General features: G+C 36.7%; 1 protein-coding gene across 1 annotated transcript in view; it reads left to right on the top strand.

The window, feature by feature from the left end:
* The window catches only part of LOC126235375 (peptidyl-prolyl cis-trans isomerase F, mitochondrial-like), a 93,272-nt gene that overhangs the window by 27,113 nt on the left and 41,228 nt on the right, over nt 1-24,931 (top strand). Inside the window, exon 5 of the mRNA XM_049944098.1 lies at nt 867-1,059. Within this exon, the coding sequence (XP_049800055.1) occupies nt 867-1,059 (193 nt within the window). The remainder of the gene's footprint in view (nt 1-866; nt 1,060-24,931) is intronic.

The following is a 24,931-nucleotide window of genomic DNA, read 5'->3' as shown; positions in this document are numbered from 1 at the left end:
CAATAAAATGATGTGAATCCCTCACATAAGAATCAGTCTTACCAATGTATGGTTGTAGAAGAGTAGCTAGATACCTAGATATTTGATAAGTAGGGGAATCAATCGCACTAACAATGGGTCTCAGAGGGAGATTTATTTTGTGAACTTTAGGTAAACCATAAAGTTTGGGACACTTAGCTTCACTCCTTAGCAAAACTTTTTTATCATTCTGTGGAATGGAAGTAGAAGATTTTATCAACTTATTAGTTTTCCTCTGTTTTAAGTGCTACCACAAACTATTATCCACGACGGTATAGGGAGGCTGTTGAAATTTATAAAGATGAAGATAATTTTAATAGAAAAGAAGAGGCCTTGAAACTGAGCAAGATACGGACAGTGGCGTTACAGAATCGATAAGTGATTTTTATCTATGACGGGCTATTATCGATAGTTACATTTTATCTTTGACTAGTTTTCTCTCTGCTACTATGTGCAAGCTAGACCACACCCACTTTCCTCGGTATTTCGGCCGCTCTCCGACACCCGACTCGTCAGTCGGCAGGACCCAGCAGGACCAGCCATACCTCTGAAGATGCCCAACGTAGTATTGGACGAAACGTTAGGAATAGAAGAATTCCATGGACCATGGCCATATAACCCAGAAGAATTATCAACAACGGTACCATCCGGTCGTGAAAGCCTTCATTGTATGATTAACAAGTGTGTTTTATTTATAATAGTTGCAAGTACTCAAACATAGTCTCTTATGACAACATCTCTTTCACTTATATAAGTATTAGACATTGGTCCTGACAGAGGAGTGATGTATTAGTAATGTGATGATTTGTATATTTGCAATGAAGTAACTTTCTGTTATTTCCATAAAGATATTGAAAACCGCATTGGAGGAGGTGGTGCATCCATCTATGGGCATACCTTTCCTGATGAGAGTTACTGCATCTCCCATAATCGCCGTGGAGTGCTCTCTATGGCTAATGATGGACGGCACAGCAATGGATCTCAGTTCATCATCACACTGCAGCCTGCACTCTGGATGGATTACTACTATGTTGCATTTGGGTTAAGTATCATCATGAAATGCACACATTCCATTCTCTTATATTGAAAGATCCCAGCTCAAGTAACTTTATAAATCATAGTTTTGAAAGAACAAAGATTGTTAACTGAAAGTCCAGTGTGAAGGAAATAACATCATTGTGGATATGTGTAATATTTCTTAGTCCAGAAGAATTATCAATCATTTGTACCCATATCTCGTCCTATGGAGAGCAAAACATGCTCTGTAATGTTTTCATTGTGTTTACATTACAGGAGCATTTGTAGTTGTTGCAGAAGCTTTAAAATAACTTTTTTGTGTGAGGGATGTACAGAATGAGACCCATTTTGCAGAGAAGATTGCTGAATGGAGAAGCTCTGAAATTTATGAATTGTTCTCAGGCAAGAAGTTGGATGTGACTGTGAAATTCCCACAATATTTTGTCAGTGCAATTGAGTGACATCTTCAGCTCCAGTAAACACATTGCTGAGCTGTGGCCAAAGTCCCCTGTTCACATCAGTCGAAGAAGAAAATGCACACACATGAATGCGCCAAATTCAGTGACCAACAGTTAAGATTTCTTGACCGGTAGTGGCAGAGACAGCTAAGCCACATATTGGATGTTGAACCAAAGGCTTCAGCACATGCACAAAGGCTGTCACTCAAACTGTGTGCTTTTTGTGATATGTAATTGTCACCTTTATAAGCTGGCTCGACAGCACTGCATCACTGGTTGCATTTTTACAAGATCTATATTGCCTTTAATCAAAAATCTAATTTATAATGGAGATTTAGAAAAATTGCAAACTACCATTCCTGAGTTTGTTGGTGCAGAGGGAAAAGGATGACACCTTGTGTTATGCCATATATCATGAATCTACACATATGGACGTACACTTAAGGGCAACAGCTGTCACCTGCCCTGTGCAACGAAGTGGTATGCTTAGGATGTCGGTTCATAGACTATGAGCTGTATGTGATTCAGGGTGCTTGTCCAATGAACTATGCTGTCTCTCTACCATATGGATATTCTGAATGGGAGATATGCTGTGTCTTACACCCAGCGTGTGTTAGTCAAAGTGATGAGTTGGAAGAAAGTCAAGAACAAAGAGGTGCGGCCATCTTGTCATACATCACTGGTTTTTCTTTTAAAATAGGAAGATCACTGAAGGAACATAAAGATAAATGTGTCTTCTGTGCACCACTCACACTCAGAATTCAGATACAATGAAAAAGGGTCCTGATATCTACAAGATTCTCTATAGCTGCGGGATGTCATACATTGTCACACCATGGAAGCCAGAGGTGTTCAACTTTTCAGTAGGGGGCATAATATGCATTACAAAACTTCTCAAATCAATGTCTTCATTACTGGATTAGCATTATTAAAGAAGCAATGGAAATTTGCAGCTCTAGAAATCTGCTGAACAGAGACAATGATACTTGTTAGCATGGGATCTAGCACCTGCCATGTTAAAATTACAGTAGCCAGAAAGGTGAACTACTGATCATGAAAGGGTTGACAGTCCAGTTGCACCATAAATATTTGGATGACAACACAGGTATTAGGATAATGATGGTGATGATGGGCACACACCAGTGTGGGCACATCTATTGGCATTCATCTCCTGACAGACGACACTGGTGTAGCTGATGGCAGCACACAGTATGATTGGCAGCCTTTGCACATGTGCCGAAACCCTTGGTTCATTATCTGACAGGTGGTGTAGCTATTTCACCTGCTACCAATCAGGAAATGTTTGCTATTAGTGATGGAATTTGGTGTGTTCATAGCTGTGTTTTTTTCTTGGATCAAAACTGAGCAGTGTAACTGCTGTACCTAAAGAAGTCAGTCAGATGTGCCTATGAAACATAATAGGGAATTTTATGATATCTTACGGCCCATCCAAGTACCATTTCTGCAACTAGTCGGGAAAGTCGCAAGCAACACATTCTGTGAATTGTTTCACACTTAAATAAAAAAATAAAAAATAAAGATAAGAAGGATTAGAGGTTAGAGTGTGAATATATAACAAGATGAACAATAACAATCATGCCATTAATATTTAAATATTTTTATTCCCTTCCAGTCTGTGTTTCATTAAAACAATAACTGAATGGATTTACTGAAAACCTGCACAAAACGTAGGAAGGAAGATTAAAGTTTAGGAACCAGATGGACAAGACCATCGAAGACAGTAAATCTGTCTAGTCAATGGGAGCAGACAAACCCCTTGATACAAACATTCTCATTAGTTTGTTTCATATTGCTGCTACATAGAAAGGTAAAGCATTTGTAAGCTAAATTCAAAGAATCTCCCATTATGTGAGATACAGAGGAAGCCTAAATGTCTTCCAGTTAATGTGGCATATATTCCACTATGACTGAAAGAGAAATATTAATCTCAATTACAGTGCTGAGACAGTAAAGTTCAACTCTTGACTGTGACATTTTTGTAGATGTCTCAGCCTCTTAGCATGTGGAACAGTCTCTGTGAAGTTTGGAAGGAATGGACATAAACAGCTGTCACAATGGAACTTTGAGTCAGTTCATAAGGTTTGCTTGGCTGGCTCAGTTATAAGTACACAACTTCCAAAAGACAAATTTTTGGGTCCACTTGCAAATCCAACTTGTGAAGAATGGTCAACATGGCATATACCATACCAAGTGTAAGATAATCCCAACTTGAATATTCTGTTGTTTAGTATAGCAGTTATAATGCTGCCAGAGTATTACATAGGTAATGCAACATGTTCAAGGAAAATCAAACAGTTCTAGTCAAATTAATGATAAAGCTAACTGCAAGAAATCAAGAAATCTGTATAGAGTTTTCTCTCTCTCACCCTTTGGTCTAAAACTTGTATAAAGGCATCATGTGGTAAGACCCTTGATGATCTGTCTTCACAAAGCTCTGTCTTGCTTGCTGCAAGCCCATCATGGTCAAGCTCTTAATCTGGTTTATCCATCATAATTACGTGTGTCATCTAGGTCTTCAACCATTGACTTTTCCCACTATCATTGTTCTTTCCCTTGCCTGTTGTCTTCTAGCAATGTGACCAAGATATTTCAACTGATTTTGATTGACAAGTGTTGACAGTCATGTACTGATGCTGAGCTGACTCCAGATCAGTTCATTAGTTTGATGTGCTGTCCATGATATTGTAAGTATGAGGGTAATCCCAAAAGTAAGGTCTCCTATTTTTTTATAAGTACATAGACCTGTTTATTTCTACAATGGTTTTCATCAGTTTACAGCTTGACCATTTAGTTACTTTTCAACATAATCACCATTTCCACTGATGCATTTTTGTAGACGCTGTGGCAGTCTTTGTACACCCATGACATACCAGCTCACTGCCAGACTATTCAGAAAGTTATGAACCTCTTCTTTCACCTTTTCATCGGAGCTGAATCACTGGGATCACAATTAACGCTGACAGGTACTGTGAGACTCTGAAAAAATTCAAACGGGCAATTCAGAACCAGAGAAGAGGAATGTTGAGCAAGGGCGAACACATTCTCCATGACAATGCTTGCCCGTATGTTGCTCGGCAAACCGTTGCTCTCCTGCAACAGTTTCAGTGGAACATAATCACCCACCCACCCTATAGTCCTGACTTGGTGCCCAGTGACTATCACCTGTTCCCTAGGTTAAAAGAACATTTGGCCAGAAAGCGATTCCACTCTGACAATGAGGCGAAAGAAAAGGTTCATAACTTTCTGAACAGCATGGCGTCAAGCTGGTATGACATGGGCATAGAAAAACTGCCACCACGTCTACAAAAATGCATTGACAGAAATGGTCATTATGTCAAAAAATAGCTAAATGTTCAAGCTGTAAACTGATGTAAAAAATTGTAGAAATAAACAGGTCTCTGTAATTATAAAAAAATACGAGATCTTACTTTTGAGATAACCCTCGTAATAGTCTATAACACCTCATACTATATTATCAATCCTGTGATGATCCACTGTCTTCTTCATTATCCAAGCTTCTGCTGCATAGGTCGCATTAGGGAAGATTAGAGTTTGGATGAGGGTGAGCTTTGTCTTAGCAATGATGAAGGTGTTCTTCAGATGTAATAAGGTTTGTCAAATGAGGTTAGCACACTTGCATTCAGGAGGACAACAGTTCAAACCCACTTCCAGCCATCCTTATTTAGGCTTCTTGTGATTTCCCTAAATCATATAAGACAAATGTCAGGATGGTTCCTTTGAAAGAGCACAACCACTTTCCTTCTCCATCCTTTCCTAATCTAAAGTTGTGGTCCATCTCTAATAACCTTGCCATCAATGGGATGTTAAGAACTAATCTCCCCCATCCTCCTCCTCCTAGCAACTTTTGCTATAAAATTTCTTGCAATCAGAATGTACCTATGGAGCTCAGGCTCACAACTTGCAATATCAGCGACAACAGATCCTATATACTTGAAGTGATTAATGACTTTGTAGCCAGCGATGCTTGTGATGTCAGGTCTACTTTCATTAGGATGATCTATAATCATTACTTTGGTCCTTGTATTGTGGTTTCAAGACAATATTCTCTACTTCATTTGGCCAACCTTCACACAATGGTTTACAGTTGATGCTCATCTGATACAGTTATCAGAGTTTTGGCTGCATACCTGAGATTGTTAATTTTTCTGCTTCTACAATGATGCTATCAAGCCAGTTTCATGAACATCCCTCATAATGTCCTCACTATGTGCACTGAACAATAGTGGAGAGAGAGTGAAAGCTTGTCTCATACTGAAATTAGTAGAAAAGATGTCTGAGAAGGTGTTATTGATTCTTACTGTCACTGTGTTCGAAAAGTACAGTTGCTGGATGAGGTATCAAGATGTCTTGGTGTACTCATCTCAATGAGAATAGTCTCTAGCTTTGACCATTTTACATTGTCAAGATCTTTCTTGTAATCCACAAAGCACATTAATATATTGATATAATATTCCCTTGAATTCCCTTTGAGCTACTGGATATTTAGGATCTCCTAACATGTTCTCCTGCCTGGGACAAACCCAGTTTGCTCTTCTGATTTTTGTGGAAGTTAGTAGGTCTTCAGTTTCTCATTCAGTAAAGTGAACATGATTTTAATGGCATGGGAAAGAAGGGCTATCATTCAATAGTTTGCACAGTCAAATGGAGAGCATTTCTTGAACAGTGGTATGAAAATGGAGTGGCGCCATTGGTCTGGCCAGTTTCCAGACACCCAAATCTTTTGTCATAGCCTCTGCAGGATATCCACACCCAAGTTACCCCAGTGTTTAGGGCTCCAGCAGGAATTCCATCCTTCCCTGGTGCCCTCTGATTCTGCAACTTTTTCAGTGCACGTTCCCTCTTCTTCTCTGAGGATCACTGCTTCAGTGTCCATTGTGTTCTGTTACCTTGACATTGGTTATGAGTCATCAACGTACAGTTTCATACATCATTCACTCCATACTTTGGTGATGCCTTTTTCATCTGTGATGATATTCCCTTGGTTGTCTTTAATAATCTGAGTCCTGTGTGAAAACTCCCTTACCAAGCATTTCACCTTGTACAGATATGCGCTGTGGTTCCCCAATACATGTGCCTCTAGCTCCAGAAATTTTCTTAATATGTCCATTCTTGTCTTTCCTGTGAGAGTGTTTAATTTCATTATTCACTTTTTTCTTTCATGGGTTGTTTTCATTTTTCTGGATCTGTGACTGTGAGTCAGATGTTAAGTCATTTTTCAATCAAAGTCAAAGTTTTGTTAGACATCACTGTTGCCACTTCACTGTGGTGTTCATCTTTGGCAGCTTGCTTATGGCATCTGTGATCCATTTTCCTATACTCATCCAAGCTATGTTGTTGTTTACCTCTAGGTCAGGTGTTCCAGTGCTTTGAAGTACTTCTTGGAAAATAATTGAGTCAGGTGCTATCAGCTGTTTCGACTTTATTTTAGTCATTCTGTTATTCAGCTTAATTTTAAGGCCCAAAGCAGATGGCAATCTTATCCACATTCACCGCTTGATTTTGTTTTCACATTGCAGAAAGAGGTTCTTCATCTCTTATCAATAAAGATGTAGTCAGTTGGTTCTTGTAATATCCATTTGGCGATGTCCATGTAAAGAGTCAGTATTTCTGATATTTAAACATGGTACTCATTATGGAAAAGTTGTTATCAGTTACAAATGTAGCAATTGATTGTCTTGCTTACTGCATATTCCAAGGCCATATTGTCCCACAGTCTCACAAGCAGTTGTCCACCAAAGTGGTTCCAACTTTTGCAATGAAATCTCCCAATACAGGTATACTCCGCTTTGGTTTAGGGCTGTAATGGTATCTTCTACATTTGCATAGAAGTCTTCAGATTTTTGCTTATATGCAACATTGGTGGGTTGACACACCTGGTTAATATGTAATTTATGTGATTTGGTATTGAGGGTGGGCACCAATATGCTCTCATTGATGAGTTGTAAGCCTCAACATATTGCGCTGTATGCTTGCTGTCAAAAAGTGTGATATCATTCTGCCAACATGATTATCAGTTTCAAAATGCCCACAGTCTTTCCAGTGAGTTTCTGATAAGCCACAGACAGCAATTTTATGCTTCTTTAGTTCATGCTCCACAATGTGAAGTTTCTCCTTCTCAAGCAACCTCTCAGGGTTCGATGTAGTTATTGTTATATCTTTGTGAAGTTTGTCTGTGTATGATCACTAAATAGCAAACTGACCATGCAGGCCTGACCATTCATCTCTGCATTTCCACGCGCACATTTTACATAATTTGGACTGGACCCAAATCAGTGCTAATCACTACTAGAAATACATCTAAATTGTAAATAAACAAGCAACAAAATTTCTTGGTATTTGGATACAATATGACCTAAAATACGACAAACATACTGAATGCATAAATTACAGCTGATTGCAGACTATTATCTTTTAATAGCCCCAAAGAGATGCATAAATGAACAGAAACTAAAGAGAGCTTACTATGTATATTTAAAGAATGTCTGCCATATGTCCCCATATACTGGGAAAACTCATCAGCAGCTCAGAGGACCCTCAGAATCCAAAAGAGAGCCATTAGACTTATTGTTGGGAACAGAGCTAGTCAATCATGTAAATCATTGTTTGAAACACTGAAAATGCTACCATTATCACTGTAATGTTCAGAAATTTCCAAATAACCTGAATCCTATAACTATATTATCAATGAGTATTGTGTTGGAGTTGACCAACTCGTACAAATACTTTGTAACACTTTGTAGGGACATGAAATGTAATGATCACATAGGCTCAGTTGTGAGTAAAGCAAGTGGTAGACTTTGGTTTATTAGTATAATGCTGGGGAGGCACATTCAGTCTACAAAGGAGACTGCTTGCAAATCACTCATGCAACTAGTTTTAGAATATTGCTCAAATATGTGGGACCCATACCAAGTAGTACTCACAGGTGATATCAAGCATATACAGAGAAGGACAGCATGGATGGTCACAGGTTTGTTTGATCCATTGGAGAGTGTCACAGAAATACTGAAGGAAGACTCTTGAAGATAAACGTAAACTATACCAAGAATGTCTGTTAACAAAGTTTCAAGAACCAGCTTTGAATGATGACTCTAGGAACATACTACAACTCCATAGGTATCACTTACATGAGGATTGTGAGGATAAGATTAGAATAATTACTGCATGCACAGAGGCATTCAAACATTCTCCACATGCTCGACATGTGAATGGAGTGGGACACAACCCAAATAAGTGGTAGCTTTGGACATACCCAATGCCATGCATGTCACAATGGTTTGCAGAGTATAGATGTACATTCCTACTGATTTGCATGTAGCTCACATAATGTAACTTCTAGAAAGTTGTCTAATCATTTTTGGTACAGTTGTTTGACTGTACATAATCATTAGCTTACCACAGTAGAAAAGTGCTCTATTAAGCAATCACTCCAGATGTAAATGTGGTTTGATGCAGCTCTACATGCAACTCTATCCTGTGCAAGCCTCTTCAACTCTGAATAATTAGTGCCACCTACATCCTTCTGAATCTGCTTAGCGTAGTCATCTCCCCCCTACGATTTTTACCCTCCACTCTTCCCTCCAGTACTAAATTGGTGATTCCTTGATGGCTCAGAACATGTCCTACCAACCAATCCCTTCTTCTCGTCAAGTTGTGCCCCAAATTCCTCTTCTCCCCAGTTCTATTCAGTACCTCCTCATTAATTACATGATCTCCCCATCTAATCTTTATCTTTCTTCTGTAGCACCGTATTTTGAAAGTTTCTATTCTGTTCTTGTCTAAACTGTCTATCATCCATGTTTCACTTCCATACATGGCTACACTCTGTACAAATACTTTTAGAAAATACTTCCTGACACTTAAATCTATGCTTGATGTTAACAAATTTCTCTTCTTCAGAAATGCTTTCCTTGCCATAGCCAATCTACATTTTATATCCTCTCTACTTCAACCATCATCAGTTATTTTGCTTCCCAGATAGCAAAACTCATCTACTACCTTAAGTTCTCATTTCCTAATATAATTCCCTCAGAATCATCTGATTTGAGTTGATATATTCCATTATCCTTGTTTTTCTGTTGTTGATGTTCATTTTATATCCCCCTTTCAAGACACTATCCATTCCATTCAACAGATGTAAATTAGTACTATAGTATTTCAACTATCAGGAAACATGTTATTACAGATGAAATGGTCATTAACAAATCTAAACTCAAATTTATTGGTATAATTGACATTTGAAAAATTTTACTAGTCTTCTTAGTATCTTAGACAAATAGCACCTATAACTCTATAACATAAATCACTCAGAAATCGTAAGTCAAAAATAAATATTCTTGTGAATAAGAAATTTTGGGATGCTTTCTAGACACCCAAGGTCTGTGATAATTATAAGTATTCTTGACGTTGTGACAGAGCTGACCTGTATTTCACAGCCTCTCCTTGGTAGCACTGGAAAGCTAAAAATATAATTATTTTCTGGATAGTGTTTGCTCATTGATGTACATGACACCATATTTTTGATGATATTAACACATACATTTTATTCGCATGAAGTTCAGTTATTAATTATCAGGACCAGTGTTTCATTTAAAAAAAAATTACTACTATTCTTCAGGCCAGTGCACACAATAACAGTAGTGAGGTTTTCAAATGGGCATAAAGTGAACAGTTCATATTTACTTGTAAATACTACAGTTTTCATTTAGCCCAGATCCTGATAAAGACGATTTCAGTTTGGTTGTAGATTGTAGATTGTATTTTATTGGCCCTGTTGTCTACATAGCAGCTTATGCACAAGACATTGGACAAGTCAAGTTATAAATATACAGGCTGAAAGCCATTTCAAGGCATACATATTTAAGCTTACAATAATACACTTTACACATAAGTATTTATATAACACATTTCATAAATTTAAATATTCTTCAATGGAGTAAAAGCAGTGATGCTGTAAATATGACTATAGAGATTTTCCAAATGTATTGACCTCAGTGATAGCTTTTATGTTTTCAGGAAGTTTGTTATAAAGCTTAACTCCCGTGTGAAAAATACCTTTTTGGCACAGTGCTGTGCTGATTTGAGTCATATGTAAGTTTATGTTTTGTCTGGTAAAGTGCTCATGTATATCACAGTTTTTTTGCAGTCTCAGGTCCTTGCCTATTACATTTAATTTAAAGAACAAAAGGGTTTCCATAATGTATACACATGGTAATGAAGGAATACCAGATTTCTTAAACAGGGGTTTACAAGAGTCTCTAGGCTTGCACCCAAACAAGATTCTAATGGCCCTTTTTTGTAGTTTAAAAGTGCTATTAGTTGTTTTAGAGTTTCCCCAGAAGGTGACCCCATATCTAAGACAAGAATGAAAGTACGCATGATATGCATTCAATACTGTTTTCTCACTACAGCATGATTTTAATGAACAAAGAAGGTAACATGTTTTGCTCAGTTCTGCATTGAGATATTCAATATGCTTATTCCACCTGATGTTACTCTGCAGCCAAAGTCCTAAGAATTTGGTTTCAGTACTGTTACCAACTGGTTCGTCATTCATAGAGACTGATGGGATAAACATGTCCTTGTTAGGAACATTGTGGAATTTTAGAGCAACGGTTTTCTTACTGTTTATTACAAGCTGATTACTCCATGCCCAGCTGCTAAGTTGTTTCGTGACCGTGTTTACTGTCTGCTGTAACTGTTCATCATCGTCTCCTTTTAGTAGAATCATGGTGTCATCTGCAAATATGATTGTTTTGTCTGCATCAGTATTTAAGCTTAGATCATTTATGTACAGAAGAAACAGAAGGGGCCCCAATACTGATCCTTGGGGTACACCACATTTTATTTGTTTATAGTCAGATAAGTGATTAGATACAGTTTTTAATTCAATATTTGTGTGCTTGACGCACACTGCCTGCATACAATTAGTCAGGAAGGAACTAATCCACTTGTTGGACAGACCTCGAATACCATATCTTTCTAGCTTTGATAGCAGAATTTTATGGTCCACCATGTCAAAAGCTTTTGACGAGTCAATAAAGACTCCTATTGTTTCCTGTTGTTTGTCCATCAGGTTTAGGATGGAACTGATGCACTCATAGACTGCAGTTGTCGTTGACCTCTTATTTCTGAATCCATGTTGTTCATTACATAGGATGCTGTTTTTATTTATAAATTTCATAAGTTTCGCATACATAACTTTTTCCAGTACTTTAGGGATGCAGGAGGAAATTGTGACGGGTCTGTAGTTATTTACATTGTCTTTATCCCCTTTTTTGTATACAGGAATAACTTTTGATGTTTTCAACACTCAGGGAAAGTGCCTGCCTGAAGTGAGCAGTCGCATAAATGTGTGAGTACTTCAATTAGGTTTGATGCGCCCTTCTTTAACATTGTTGCAGGTATACCATCAATACCTGCCGATTTCGAATTTTTTAGTCCTTTTATTGCTTTAGCTACTTCATCTTGTGAAACAGAACTCATGTACATTGATCCTCTACATGCACTTATTTTATATTCATTTGCCTGGGTGCTCTGAAAGTATGATTGTAACATGTTTTCAGCAACACCTGTGAAAAAGTTGTTAAGTGTGTTGGCTACTTCTAAGGGGTTTGTTACTTTTTTATTTTTATGTGATAGTGTTATATTTTTGGAAGGTTGTCTGTATTCTCCACATTCTTTTTTTATAACACTCCACATAGCCTTTGATTTATTAGCTGAATTATAAATGATTTCATCATTATGCATTATTTTTGCTGCTCTTATTACTTTTCTTAATATTTTGGAGTATTTTTTATAGTATGCGCGTACTACAGGTGAGGAATTTTCGGAGTTACATATTTCATGAAGTAGTCTTTTCTTCTGGCATGAAACCCTTATTCCCTTTGTGATCCAGCTGTTTGTTCTAGAGTTTCCCCGTATGGTTAATGTTTTCAGTGGGAATGCAAGTTCAAAGAAATGGGTTAATGTATCAATGAAAGTGTTGAATTTTTCATTTATATCGTTCATTTTGTACACTCCTAGCCATTTTTCTTTCTGTAATAAGTTGTTGAAGTAGTTCACATTATGCTGATTATAACTTCGATACGCTGTTCTGAAAGACATGTTGTTAATAATACTGCCTTGTACTTTTATGCTTAATATTTGAGCAAAATGATCACTAAAACCTGCATTGAAAATTTTTAGTGAGGTGTTGTGTAAACTCTTCTTGACTAGAAACTGATCAAGAGCTGTTTGGCAAGTTTCTGATACTCGGGTAGCTGCTTTTACTTCAGCATTTAAATTGTAGGATGTTGCAAGGTTCAAAATGGTCTCCCTATTTCCACTATTCGTGAGGAAGTCAATATTGAAGTCACCACAGATTATAATTACATGAAATTATTAACTAGTGAGTTAATTAATTAAAGCTGTATGTCAGATGTTATGGACAAATTAAGGGAACAAATGTAAGCAATCAAAGCCTGGAATCTAACAGTGGTTGTGATGAAATCTGCAATGGAAACGCAATAGTCAGAAACTTTTATGTTAATTATTGCACAAGATAATTAGTTTTATGTAATTTAAAATATTTTACAGAGAAGTGGGAATGATTTACTTTCAATTGGTATGGGTTGCTCTATGGAATTATGCCAATTACTTTATAGGCTTTAGCATGTAACAAACCATTGTGCTAACTTAATTAACTCTAGATTTTAAATGCCAGTGCCCTAATGAAAACTAATTACAAAAATTGAATCAAAACACTTGAAATAATAAACTCAATAAGAAATGTAAGTGAAATAAAGTCTAAATAGGCTTTTGGGATTTTTTGGTAATTACTAAAAGTCAACAGATAAATGTAACAAAAATGAGAAAACTGTGAAAAAATTGGTTATTTTTGGGAGTAAAAAAACATAACAGATGGGAGGTGTCCACCCACTTCATCACAAGCTCTTGAAAATTTTCCAGTCTGTAGTTCACTTGACGAGTGGTTTTACAAAATATGATTAATGAAATAACTAGTTAGATAAGCCACAATTAACAGTGTCAAGCACTTTGTGGACACCTGAACAACAGCATAGGAGTTTTAATTTCAGTGTAATCATACTGACCACCTGTATCTATGTTTAGTTTGAAAGTCACATATTGCTCTTGTTATTTACAATACAAAGTGACATTAAATATCTAAGGTATTCAGGCACAGTTCACATTGCAGATGTTTTAACTTTAAATGACATGACAACCTATTTTGTCCTGAATCTGAATACAAACCCAAACCCTATAGCCATCTGTGTTACTAAGCACTTGTCCTGGGACACAAAACCCAAGCCCAGTTGCAGGTTGCTTATCTTATGGCTTCCAGTGGCAACAAAAAATTCATTTTCCAATATTTTGTATAAATAGTGACCACATTTTAAAAATTTAAAAAGTTGACATAATCTACCCATTATGAGATATAATCTCTTGTGAAAGGTTCAACACTGTAAGACAAGTATTACAGTTATAAACACTGTATATGTCTGGAGGTGGTGTAACTCGTCAAGTGCAAATACCCAACAGACCAGCTAAGCTAAACAATGACCAGAAAGGTATCGACAATTATACGACGATAAGGCCTGGCCTGTTTCTAGCAGAGGGTGAAAGGTGTGTCTGATGTATAAAATATACTAGTACACCCTCTAGAGTTAAAGTGGATTCTGAACCACAGTGCAACCTGACATTCTTCATTTGGCATTACAAAGGATGAGGGATGTCTGTACATGCCTGAGCTGGGAACTGGCCCAGATCTTGGGCATATCAAATTGGCATCAATCCACCACAACACTGAAGCCCACATTTGGCTAGGTCATGGTTTTGTCACAACAGAAGTAGTACCACATTAGATGAGAATTATTACACCCTATCTCCATGAAGATGGAGACTAGCCTGTTCAATAAATTCATGTCCTGGTGCTCTTGCAATCTTGTTCAATAACATCGCCATTCACCTGCTTCTTCAGCTACTCAACAAGTACTATTGATATAGCCCTTCCTCCACATATCTCATAGTTAAATGATATTTTCTGTTATACTGAAATGACCACCAAAAGAAGTTATGGTTAAGTGCTGACAGTAGCATTAAAAACCTCTTGCAAATAAGCCATGGTGATCTGGCTCTCTAGGAACCCCTTAGCAGTCAGCAAGCATTTGATGTCCAGTTCCTGCTTCTGACATGGAAATTATCCTAGTCTCTTGTCAGTAGGTTGTAAAGACCCTTCTTGATATCACAGATCCAATGCAAAGCTGTTACCGAAAATTTCACCATTTCAGCAAATTTATTAGTTTGAAAAATGTCACTGCAGAGTATGAAGTTACCAGATTATTTGATTATTACTATTACTGTTATTTTTTTGTTTGGCTGCTACCACTAATGTACTTGCAAGAAGCATTTAGAACTTTTTGCTCATTTTTGGATGCAGTTGCCCAAAAACAGATAATTATTCAGTTCTTTCCTTGTTTGTGGAATACTATTGAAGTTAATATGCGCCAGCTCCAATTATTCATTGATTAGATTAAAAATAAACTTATTGGTGAAGACATTACTTGACAACCAGATCACATTACATACTTCATTTATTTGTGCTTAACAGAGACATTTGGATAAAGCTAAAACAGGTGGTAAGTGTTAAGCCAGAAGACATGGTATTAATTTCTTTAGTTAAAGCAATTCTTTTCAGATTACTTTACCATGTGTTCAAGTAGCATAGAAATGAAAATGTTGCTGAAGTTTAGCTGTTTTCATTGCAGTTAACCCATAATTTATCTTTTGACATGGCGCAAGTTCAGATAACCAGAGGAGAAAAAAGATTCGTAACTGCCTTAGCTATTCCAGAGATCTGCCAGATCACTCATGTTAGTGGAGTGGCTATGTCACTTTCACTGAATTAGTTTAAATTTAGTGTCCACTTCAACAATGTCTAAAAATATTATACAAATGGAAGCCTCACGTCTGACTCAGCGACCTTAAACTTAGTCACCAGCCATGAATTCTAACTCTGTGGAATGCCAGCTCCAGTAATCTGATTTATTGAAGACAGTTTTTCAGTGCTTTTCCCACCAGAAAACACGCAGTTTGCTTACTGGGCTCCATAACTACACTATAATAGTAATTTGTTTTGTGTATGCCTGCCATAAACTAGACCCTACATCCATCCATCCCTGAAGTAGTACAGCATCGTACTGGCAAGTGATCAGCAGTGTGCTTGTACTGCTTTCTTCATTGTTTGTCCGTTTCATTTGATTCTGTGACCACTGAAATAAAATCACATGACTTCTCAACATGAGAGGTTTCATTTTATTCCTCCTTTTGTTCTGGGAGTCCCTCTCCTCCTCCTGAAAAGTCAGTTTATTTACCATTTAACCAGTAAAATGGGTCACATACACCAAGTAGCTCTTCCCATCTATACTGTCCAAGTGGAATGAGATATGACAAAAAATATTATCAGCAGAAGCAAAGGTATGGCTGAACATCTATCATAGTTTTGATGAGGATACCAGCAAATGGTTGTGGGGTGGAAACTTAATTACCCACTTTCAAGTGATTATTATCACCAAATACTTGAGAACACATTACTGCCTTCTATTCATCAGAGATTTTTAGGAGGCAGAATAATCTTCCAGCAAGGTTTTTTCCCAGTCCACACAGTGAATCATTTCCAGCAGTTCCTTCACATGAAATGAGATGTTGATATGTTAAACAGGTCTCCAAAAGGTATTGACATCAGTCCTGTAGAACATGTATGGACAGAGATGAGAAAATTATTTGGAATAGGAAATTTGCAGTCCAGTCCAGGGCAGTGTTGTCAGAAACAGTTCTTGCTGCATGTGAGAGATATTGTGGAGTAATAGATTCATCTGGAACATGTCTTGATTCCCTCACAGGTAAATGCAGTTGTAGAAGAGGGTGTGAACTGGGTGCAGCCTTAAATATCCAGATAATATTTCTTTTCTGTTATTCAAAAGTATTCCCATGATAAAGAAAGAACCATAAACCACAATTATTTGAGCCCACAATTTTAATTTTTTCGTATTTTATTTAAAATGTTAGGCATAAATAAAGTTTTCTCACATCAGATAAGCTTTTTTCCAAAACTACAGAATATTTGCATGGAAACAACTGTTATTACTGATTTTTTATTAATTTTCTGTAAAGTTAATTGACTTTGGATCTATGTCCCTCTTACACTTTGATAACTTGGGCTCAATATTTCTTTCCCTATGATTCAGTAACCATTTGATCTGTTTTGAACAATTAGGGCAGAAATTTCGTGTCAGAGAAGTGTCTTACAGTTAAAAAATAAAAAAATTACAAGGATACTTGCTTCAAAAATATTAAACAGGATAAAAAGCAACAAGAGGATAACACATATATTTGTGTGAAATGACTGAGAAAATATTTTAGAAAGCATCATTACACATATTTTTATCTTGAAACCTTAAGATACCATACCTAAGAAATATTGACATAGAAACATTGAACAAAATGTTGAGAACTGGGAATAATTTTAAGAATTTATATGTTGTGGATCAAACTGAGTATATAAAGGTCTCTTTTCATGAATTACGGAGATATTCTTTTTTCAACAATGTCTTCCCAATTTCAGAACAAAATATCTTTCAATGTTGGCCATTTCCAGGCTTTGTTGGTGAGCTGCAGATACATTCTGAGACTACTTTGTTATAATAACTAGAGAATCCTTTGATAAACTATTTTACAAAGACCAGTGTAATTTTACAAGTGAATGTGTTTTATGGACTGCTTGAGCCCAAATTAATATCACATTTGAGGCTAAAAATGTGTTTTTGGGTTTTATGTTGACAAATTTTTAAGCTGATTTGTTTATATGGTTTACTTTGTAGAGAGCCTAAAACTGACAATGAATAAAGTTGTAAAAGGTAATTTGAAATGAAAGGTCAGTTTTTAACAGTCTGCATTCTTTGAAGATGCATAGGATAAAAGTTTAACGAGTAAACAAAACAATATTTTTTCACTGTGAAAAATGAGACGGATGAGTTTCTAATGGCCATTATATGACTTAACAAATCTGTCCACTTTTGCATAACATAATGCTTTAGTAAAGTGATGTGTTTTCCAACATCTTCCTAATCAATGGGTGTTTATTTATTTATTTATTTATTTGATTAGCCATCCGTAGACATTTTGCAATGTATGGATGTTGTCAGTTTGGATACAGTGATTTTTGCAGATACATTGACACTTTTATATGCATTTACAGAGTATACGAATACAATGACATTTATCACTTAAATTACATTCAAACAATTAAATATTCACTTATTGTTTAGAAACAGTGTTCCTGAAAATATAGTTTAAGGGTTTTCTGTAACAGTACATGTTGTTAATTTCTTTGATGTCCTGTGCAGCTTGTTATACATTTACAGAATATACAATACAATGTCATTATGTCACTTAAATTACATTCAAACATTTAGATATTCACTTACTGTGTAAAAACAGTGTTCCTGAAAATACAGTTTAAGAGTTTTTCTGAAACAGTACGTGTTGATCGTGACAGTTAAAAGTATTTTAATTAGTTAAGTAGTTTAGAATAACAAACTTATCAAAAGTTTTGTTATTGTTCATGCATGTAAACTAGTATGTATGGACCCTTTGCATCTTCAGTATTGGAAGATGGCAGTTTTACTGTGCTTCGCAGTAGCTGCAGACTTCACAGTTATTCAGTGCTGTGGTGTTGCGATTTGGAGTAGCACAGCATACCATCAACTAAAAGGGCATCCCATGACAGTGGTGCTGATGTCATATAAGACAAATGACACTTAGTTATCTAGCAGATTTTGTCCAACATAAGTCATGTAATATCTTACTGAATATATGGACACTAATTGTGTATGCAGTGTTGCTTTGTATATAATGATTGTAATTTAGGAGAGAGTTGAATATTTATCAAAGCTTACAGATTTCAGCACACACCTGCAATGGTGAAGGAGTCCAAATTTACACAATATATGTGGTTTTATCTGAACATTTATTTAAGATGCAGGAGTTCAGAAATTGACTATAATAATGCTCACAAGCTGAACATATTCATTTCACAAAGAGCCTGGCTAAAACTTCACCATCATACATACAGGACCAACAGAAATGGGGACACTCAACTACTAAGTAAGCTGATAAATGTCTTTACGGTCACGCTACTGTGAGGTCCAGTGCCCGTTTCTGGTGCTTAGCTCAGGAGAAGCTAATTCCTGGAAATGGTGTGTTGGAGATTTATCACAAACACATCACTCATTTTTACAATTTGTTATAATTAAATGTCAGTTAATGACATACCAGCATTACAAAGCCTTCCGATGATTGTTAAGATAAAAATTAGTCTAATTTTGTGTTACCACAGCATGGCATAGTGAGAAGAGCAAGGCAGTTCAAAAGCAGAAGGAAGCTTTTGACACCGTTGCTCACAAGTGACTTCTAATCAAGCTGAGGGCCTATGGGGTATTGTCTCAGTTGTGCGACTGGATTTGTGATTTCCTGTCAGGAAGGTCGCAGTTCATAGTAATAGACGGCAAACCATCGAGTAAAACTGAAGTGATATCAGGTGTTCCCCAGGGAAGCATCCTGGGACCTCTGCTGTTCCTGATCTATATAAATGACCTGGGTGACAATCTGAGTGGTTCTCTTAGGTTGTTCACAGATGATGCTGTAATTTACCGTCTAGTAAGGTCATCCGAAGACCAGTATCAGTTGCAAAGCGATTTAGAAAAGATTGCTGTATGGTGTGGCAGGTGGCAGTTGACGCTAAATAACGAAAAGTGTGTGGTGATCCACATGAGTCCCAAAAGAAATCCGTTGGAATTCGATTACTCGATAAATAGTACAATTCTCAAGGCTGTCAATTCATCTAAGTACCTGGGTGTTAAAATTACGAACAACTTCAGTTGGAAAGACCACACAGATAATATTGTGGGGAAGGCGAGCCAAAGGTTGCGTTTCATTGGCAGGACACTTAGAAGATGCAACAAGTCCACTAAAGAGACAGCTTACACTACACTTGTTCGTCCTCTGTTAGAATATTGCTGCGCGGTGTGGGATCCTTACCAGGTGGGATTGACGGAGGACATCGAAAGGGTGCAAAAAAGGGCAGCTTGTTTTGTATTATCACGTAGTAGGGGAGAGAGTGTGGCAGATATGATACGCGAATTGGGATGGAAGTCATTACAGCAAAGACATTTTTCGTCGCGGCGAGATCTATTTACGAAATTTCAGTCACCAACTTTCTCTTCCGAATGCGAAAATATTTTGTTGAGCCCAACCTACATAGGTAGGAATGATCATCAAAATAAAATAAGAGAATTCAGAGCTCGAACAGAAAGGTTTAGGTGTTTGTTTTTCCCGCGCGCTGTTCGTGAGTGGAATGGTAGAGAGATAGTATGATTGTGGTTCGACGAACCCTCTGCCAAGCACTTAAATGTGAATTGCAGAGTAGTCATGTAGATGTAGATGTAGATGTAGAAGCAGGTGCAAATCCTGACCATGTATGCCCCCCCCCCCCCCCCCACACACACACACACACATACACAAACTTTGCTTTTGTGAAAGGTTCTTGGACTTCCGTATTAGTTTAACAAAAGTGTGTTCCACAATATTCTATGTTATTTACATAGAAGAGCACTCTCTCTCAGGAGTGATTTTGTTGTCACAAATACTGGCTGCTTATGTCCAAATACGTCATACTTTCTGAAAGTGTATATGCACATAATATGCATCAAAACATTCTCTTTAAGACTTTTCCATCAAATAATTAGGTTCTCTGAATTTACCCAGAGTTCTTGCTGCATGGGGAAAGGTGTTGCACAGTAATAGATTCACCTGGAACCAGATACAAAAGAATCACAACCCATCCACATGTGGGCATCATTTGTCTGATGGATTGTGGCTAGCTTGGTGTGCCCATGATCTGTATCTGGTTCCCAGTTAAGGCAACCACTTTTAGCAGACACAAATGAAATTACTTTGCTTCTGGTAACACAAAATAAAGAATGTTGAGTTGCACTGTGGTTTAGAACCCACATGAAACAGTATATCCCTCTCATGATGACTGGAGCAGAATCTTCTTAGGTTAGGTGTGGCAGAAGGGAAACACCAGTAAGCTTCCTTACACTAGGAATTTTATTATCTTAATTAAACTATTGTCATGTAAAGTCAAATGGTTCTTATTTTAGTCATTTTCTATTGTTTTATTTTATTTTAGTCAAACTTTAAAAGTCAAACATTTTGGAGGTGGACTGAAATTCAAATTCAGATCCAAACTTTTATAGTATTTGATCCTCTCTGGAAGATACAACATTTCAGTGATTTCTGCATTATCCCAAACTCCTCAAGGTCTCCATGATAGATGCATATCTGGATTTGATTTCTAGTCTGGCACAAACTTTTTCTTCATGTAAATTTTTAGTAGTTAGCAGGACAACACCTTTTTGTGTGCGACACATGAATTTTTATTTATATACTTAGACACCTTTCACCTTTATAACAAGACAACCTCTATGGGTGTCCTGGAATATTACACAATTTCATTTTGGCATACTGTTTTTTATTTAAATCACTTCAGATAAATAATTTATAATAATATGAAAATGTATTTGCAGTAAAATGTCTAATTCATTACTTGAAGATCAATCAGTTTTCCCTTATGTGGAATATCGGTCCACAGTCTCACATTTTTCTATAGCATCACTGTAGTTTCGTAACATAGTGTCATCATTGTAATTTCATAACATAGTGTGACTCTATATGAAAAAGTGCTACTTTGAACATGTTTTCCACATGAGAGAAAAGAGCATGTACTTCAAGTGATGAATTAAATGTTTTACCATAAGTATCTTCTCATTTTATCATAAAATATTTATGTGAGCTCTTTTAAATCTTAAAAATCAATATGTGAAAAAAAATCATGCAATATTCAAGGACATTCACTAAAGACACATTGTTAAAAAGGCAAAACACATCTGCCTGTATAAATAGAAACTCATGTGCAGCATGCAAAAAGGCATTATCTTGCTAAATATCACAATTTACAAATAGCTGCTGCCAAAAATGGTCATCACAAGAAACTTGTTTATTCTCGTCAATTCAAGCTATAGCATGTGTACACCTAACTGCTGGTAAAAGAGAATTTTGATTTTTAGTGGCTCTTCATATCATGTCACTCATAGCTGCTGGCAAAAAAGTATTTGATAGTTAATATCTCTTTGTGTGAGGTTCAAGTCCCAGTCACCACAGAACTTTTTGTCACGTTATTTTTAGTTAAAGATGGGTACCTCTCTCTATTGGTGAAAAAAATTATATCTTAACATCTACTTGCAATTAGAACACAAATGAAAATACATGCTGCATTCGAATCCTGGTCAGACCCTTTTTTTAAAAAAAAAATCTCACTAATGGTCAAGAAGTTAAATTTTTATCATCTGATTGTGCTTATTTAACAATTTAATTACATGCTGGGTTTGAATTCCCATCAGTCACAAAGCTTTGTTACATCATTTCATCTTTAAACATGCTCTCACTTCGTCACTTTGTTACTTGTGTGGGAAACCATATTTCACATATTTTGTGGTTAGTTAACACAGAAATAGTTACATGATATGCTTCTCAGACAAATAAAAGTAACTCTGTCATGTAATTTCTCTCTTGGAGATTAAAAGGGAAATAAAATACCTCGCACATCAAAAACGGCTGAGAAGAAGTTCTGCTAGCAAATGTAGCTATGACAGCTCAGTAAGCCAGTAGCAGATAAAATACATGATTTCAAACATGGAGCAAGCCTAGGACATAATGAATGATGGAGGATGACCCAACTATTTCCAAGGACTGATATTTGATATGTTAAACAGACAGATGCTGACACAAAAGGTAGAGGGAATGGTGGATTTAATGAAAGGAGGAGATTGGATATTCTAGGATCATCAGAAACCAGTTGGAAGGATAAAGAAAGTGAAGAACTAAGGAGTGGATATAGGCTGTACTGGAGAGGGAATGATGAAGAAGGAAGATTGAGTTGGCTATAATTAAGAGAAGAGGGTCGAGAGAGGGGTGAAGGGAATAAATGACAGAACAGTAGTCAGAGTAAAAGTGTAAGGGAACGATATCAAAATTCTGTAGGTATATGCACCGCAACTTGGATGTTTTCCTGAAGAGGAGGAGGACTTTGATGAGGAAATGTAGAGGCAACTGACTGCTAACTGTACTGAAGATCATGATAATGGGAGATCTGAATGCACATATGTGCAATTAAAGAGAAATATTGGGAATGGAAGGATGTGGAATGAGGAAGGACAAAAATGGCTGCAGTACGTAACAGGAATGGTTTTCTAACCACCTGTTTAAGAAGAAAGAAAGTCATAAAATAACATGGTACAGCCATGATTTATTGCATAAATCTTTAGTAGACTACTTAACATGTGATCTGAACACAAAGAGAACAGTCACAGGCCACTTCTGAAATCATGGATTGAGATCACTGTCCTTTAGTAGTGATGATTATAGGAATTAAAGAGGAAAAGATGGCAGAAAAACAGGAAAAAAGGTGGAAGTTGAAAGAAGAAAAATACAAAGAAGAATTTCAGAAAATAGTGAAGAGCAACATACCACAGGATGAAATGCAGTCAGTCAAGGAGGAATGGCAAAAGCTAAAAACAGTTATGTTGGAAGCAGCAGAAAAAGTGCACAGAAAAACCAGTGATAATAAAAGTTGGAAAGAAACTCCTTGGTAGATTAAGACAAGAAATTTCAAAGAAAAAAAAAAACAGAGGACGCAAGAAAGGAGAGTGGTAACAAGAGAGAAGAAAAAATAGATGTAAGAGGGGACAACAACTATGGAAAAGGACAGTGATGGGAGTAAGAAGGTCCTCTATGAAATGCTTTAAGGCCATGAATAGAGACATGGTGGAAGGTGTCAGAATAATCAATAAAGAAGCGAAGTAAGTTGAGAATGTACGGGAAATCAAGGAGAAGTGGAAGGAATATTTTGAAGAGTTACTATGCCCCAATGGAAATATGGAACTGGAGAATGAGGATCCCCAAGATGTAGAAGATGTCAAGTTGGACCACCTGGACAGAAGAAGGGAAAGGGATAAATACCATCAAAAGAGGAAAAGTGCTTGCACTGGATGAAATAAGTGAGGAGATGGTGAGACCATCTGGCACTGATGGAATGTAGTAACTCTATATGGAATATTATAACAGTATGGAACAAATAAGGCCACCTGAATACTGGCAAAAGGGAATCACAATGCCAATTTTTAAGAAGGATTTCAGGAAACTGAACTAAACTATAGGGGAGTTTCTTTGATGTGTCATGCTGCCAGGGTATTGAGAAGATCCTGGAAAAGAGAATGTGGAAGATAATAGGTGGTGCAGTGAATAGGAACAATATAGGTCAACAGTGGATCTAACAAGTAAGTTTTTGGGTAAGGCAGCTCCAAGAGGAACACTATGAGTATGGTAAGAATTTAGTAACGGTGTTCCTCAACATTGAGAAAGTGTATGATAGTGTGAAAAGAAGCAAAGTCTAGGAAACACTTCTGAAAAGCAAATTGGATGGCTGACTATGAGAAGATTAAAGAAAATGAATTACGGGTGTGTGAGTTGTGTAAGAGGAGAGAAGGCAGACTGGTTAGAATGGAAAAATGGACTGAAGTAAGGGAGTGTGCTATCCCTGCTATTTCCACCACCATTATGGATGAGATAATGGCAGGAGTGGCAGTGCATTTGGTGGATGAAAATATGAAAGCAGTGGTGTTTTCAGATGATTAATGGTGTTCAGAGATGGAGAAGGAGATATACATGAAAATCTAAATGTACAGAAGACAGTATTGGAATACTATGATTTGAAATTTTAAATACTGGTGACAACAGGTAATAGGACAAGAGTAACAATGGATATAAGTATTTGAAGGCAACTACGAAAAAAAGTGGAAAGTTTCAAGCACCTGGGGAGCACAATAGAAAGAAGTAGAAGTAATGATAAGGAGATTCGTGCAAAGGGGTGGCAGGCACATAGAGTCCTGGAGAGATCAAGAACACTTGTAGTTATCTTAGAACCTGGGTGTCCTGACAGTCTTCCAAAATCTGTTATTCACAACAAAATTTAGTTTTGACTAAACATTATTTAATAATATTGTAATAAAATTTAGTTTACAATTTTTCAGTGCTGTTTCATAATAATATAATAACATAATATAATAACATTTTTTTCTGATTTTTGCAATGTTGTACCATTAATTTACATATGGATTTACTGTCATATAGAGCTGTTTTAACTTGTGGCCACAGTTCTGTATAATCAAACAACTATAGAGGAATAGAGAGTGAATCGAGGATGTGCTAGAAAACTATGG

Source organism: Schistocerca nitens, chromosome 2 (assembly GCF_023898315.1).
Source record: "Schistocerca nitens isolate TAMUIC-IGC-003100 chromosome 2, iqSchNite1.1, whole genome shotgun sequence".
Lineage (NCBI taxonomy): Eukaryota > Metazoa > Arthropoda > Insecta > Orthoptera > Acrididae > Schistocerca > Schistocerca nitens.
Note: the sequence above shows the minus strand (reverse complement) of the source record. Positions and strands in the feature narration are given on the sequence as shown.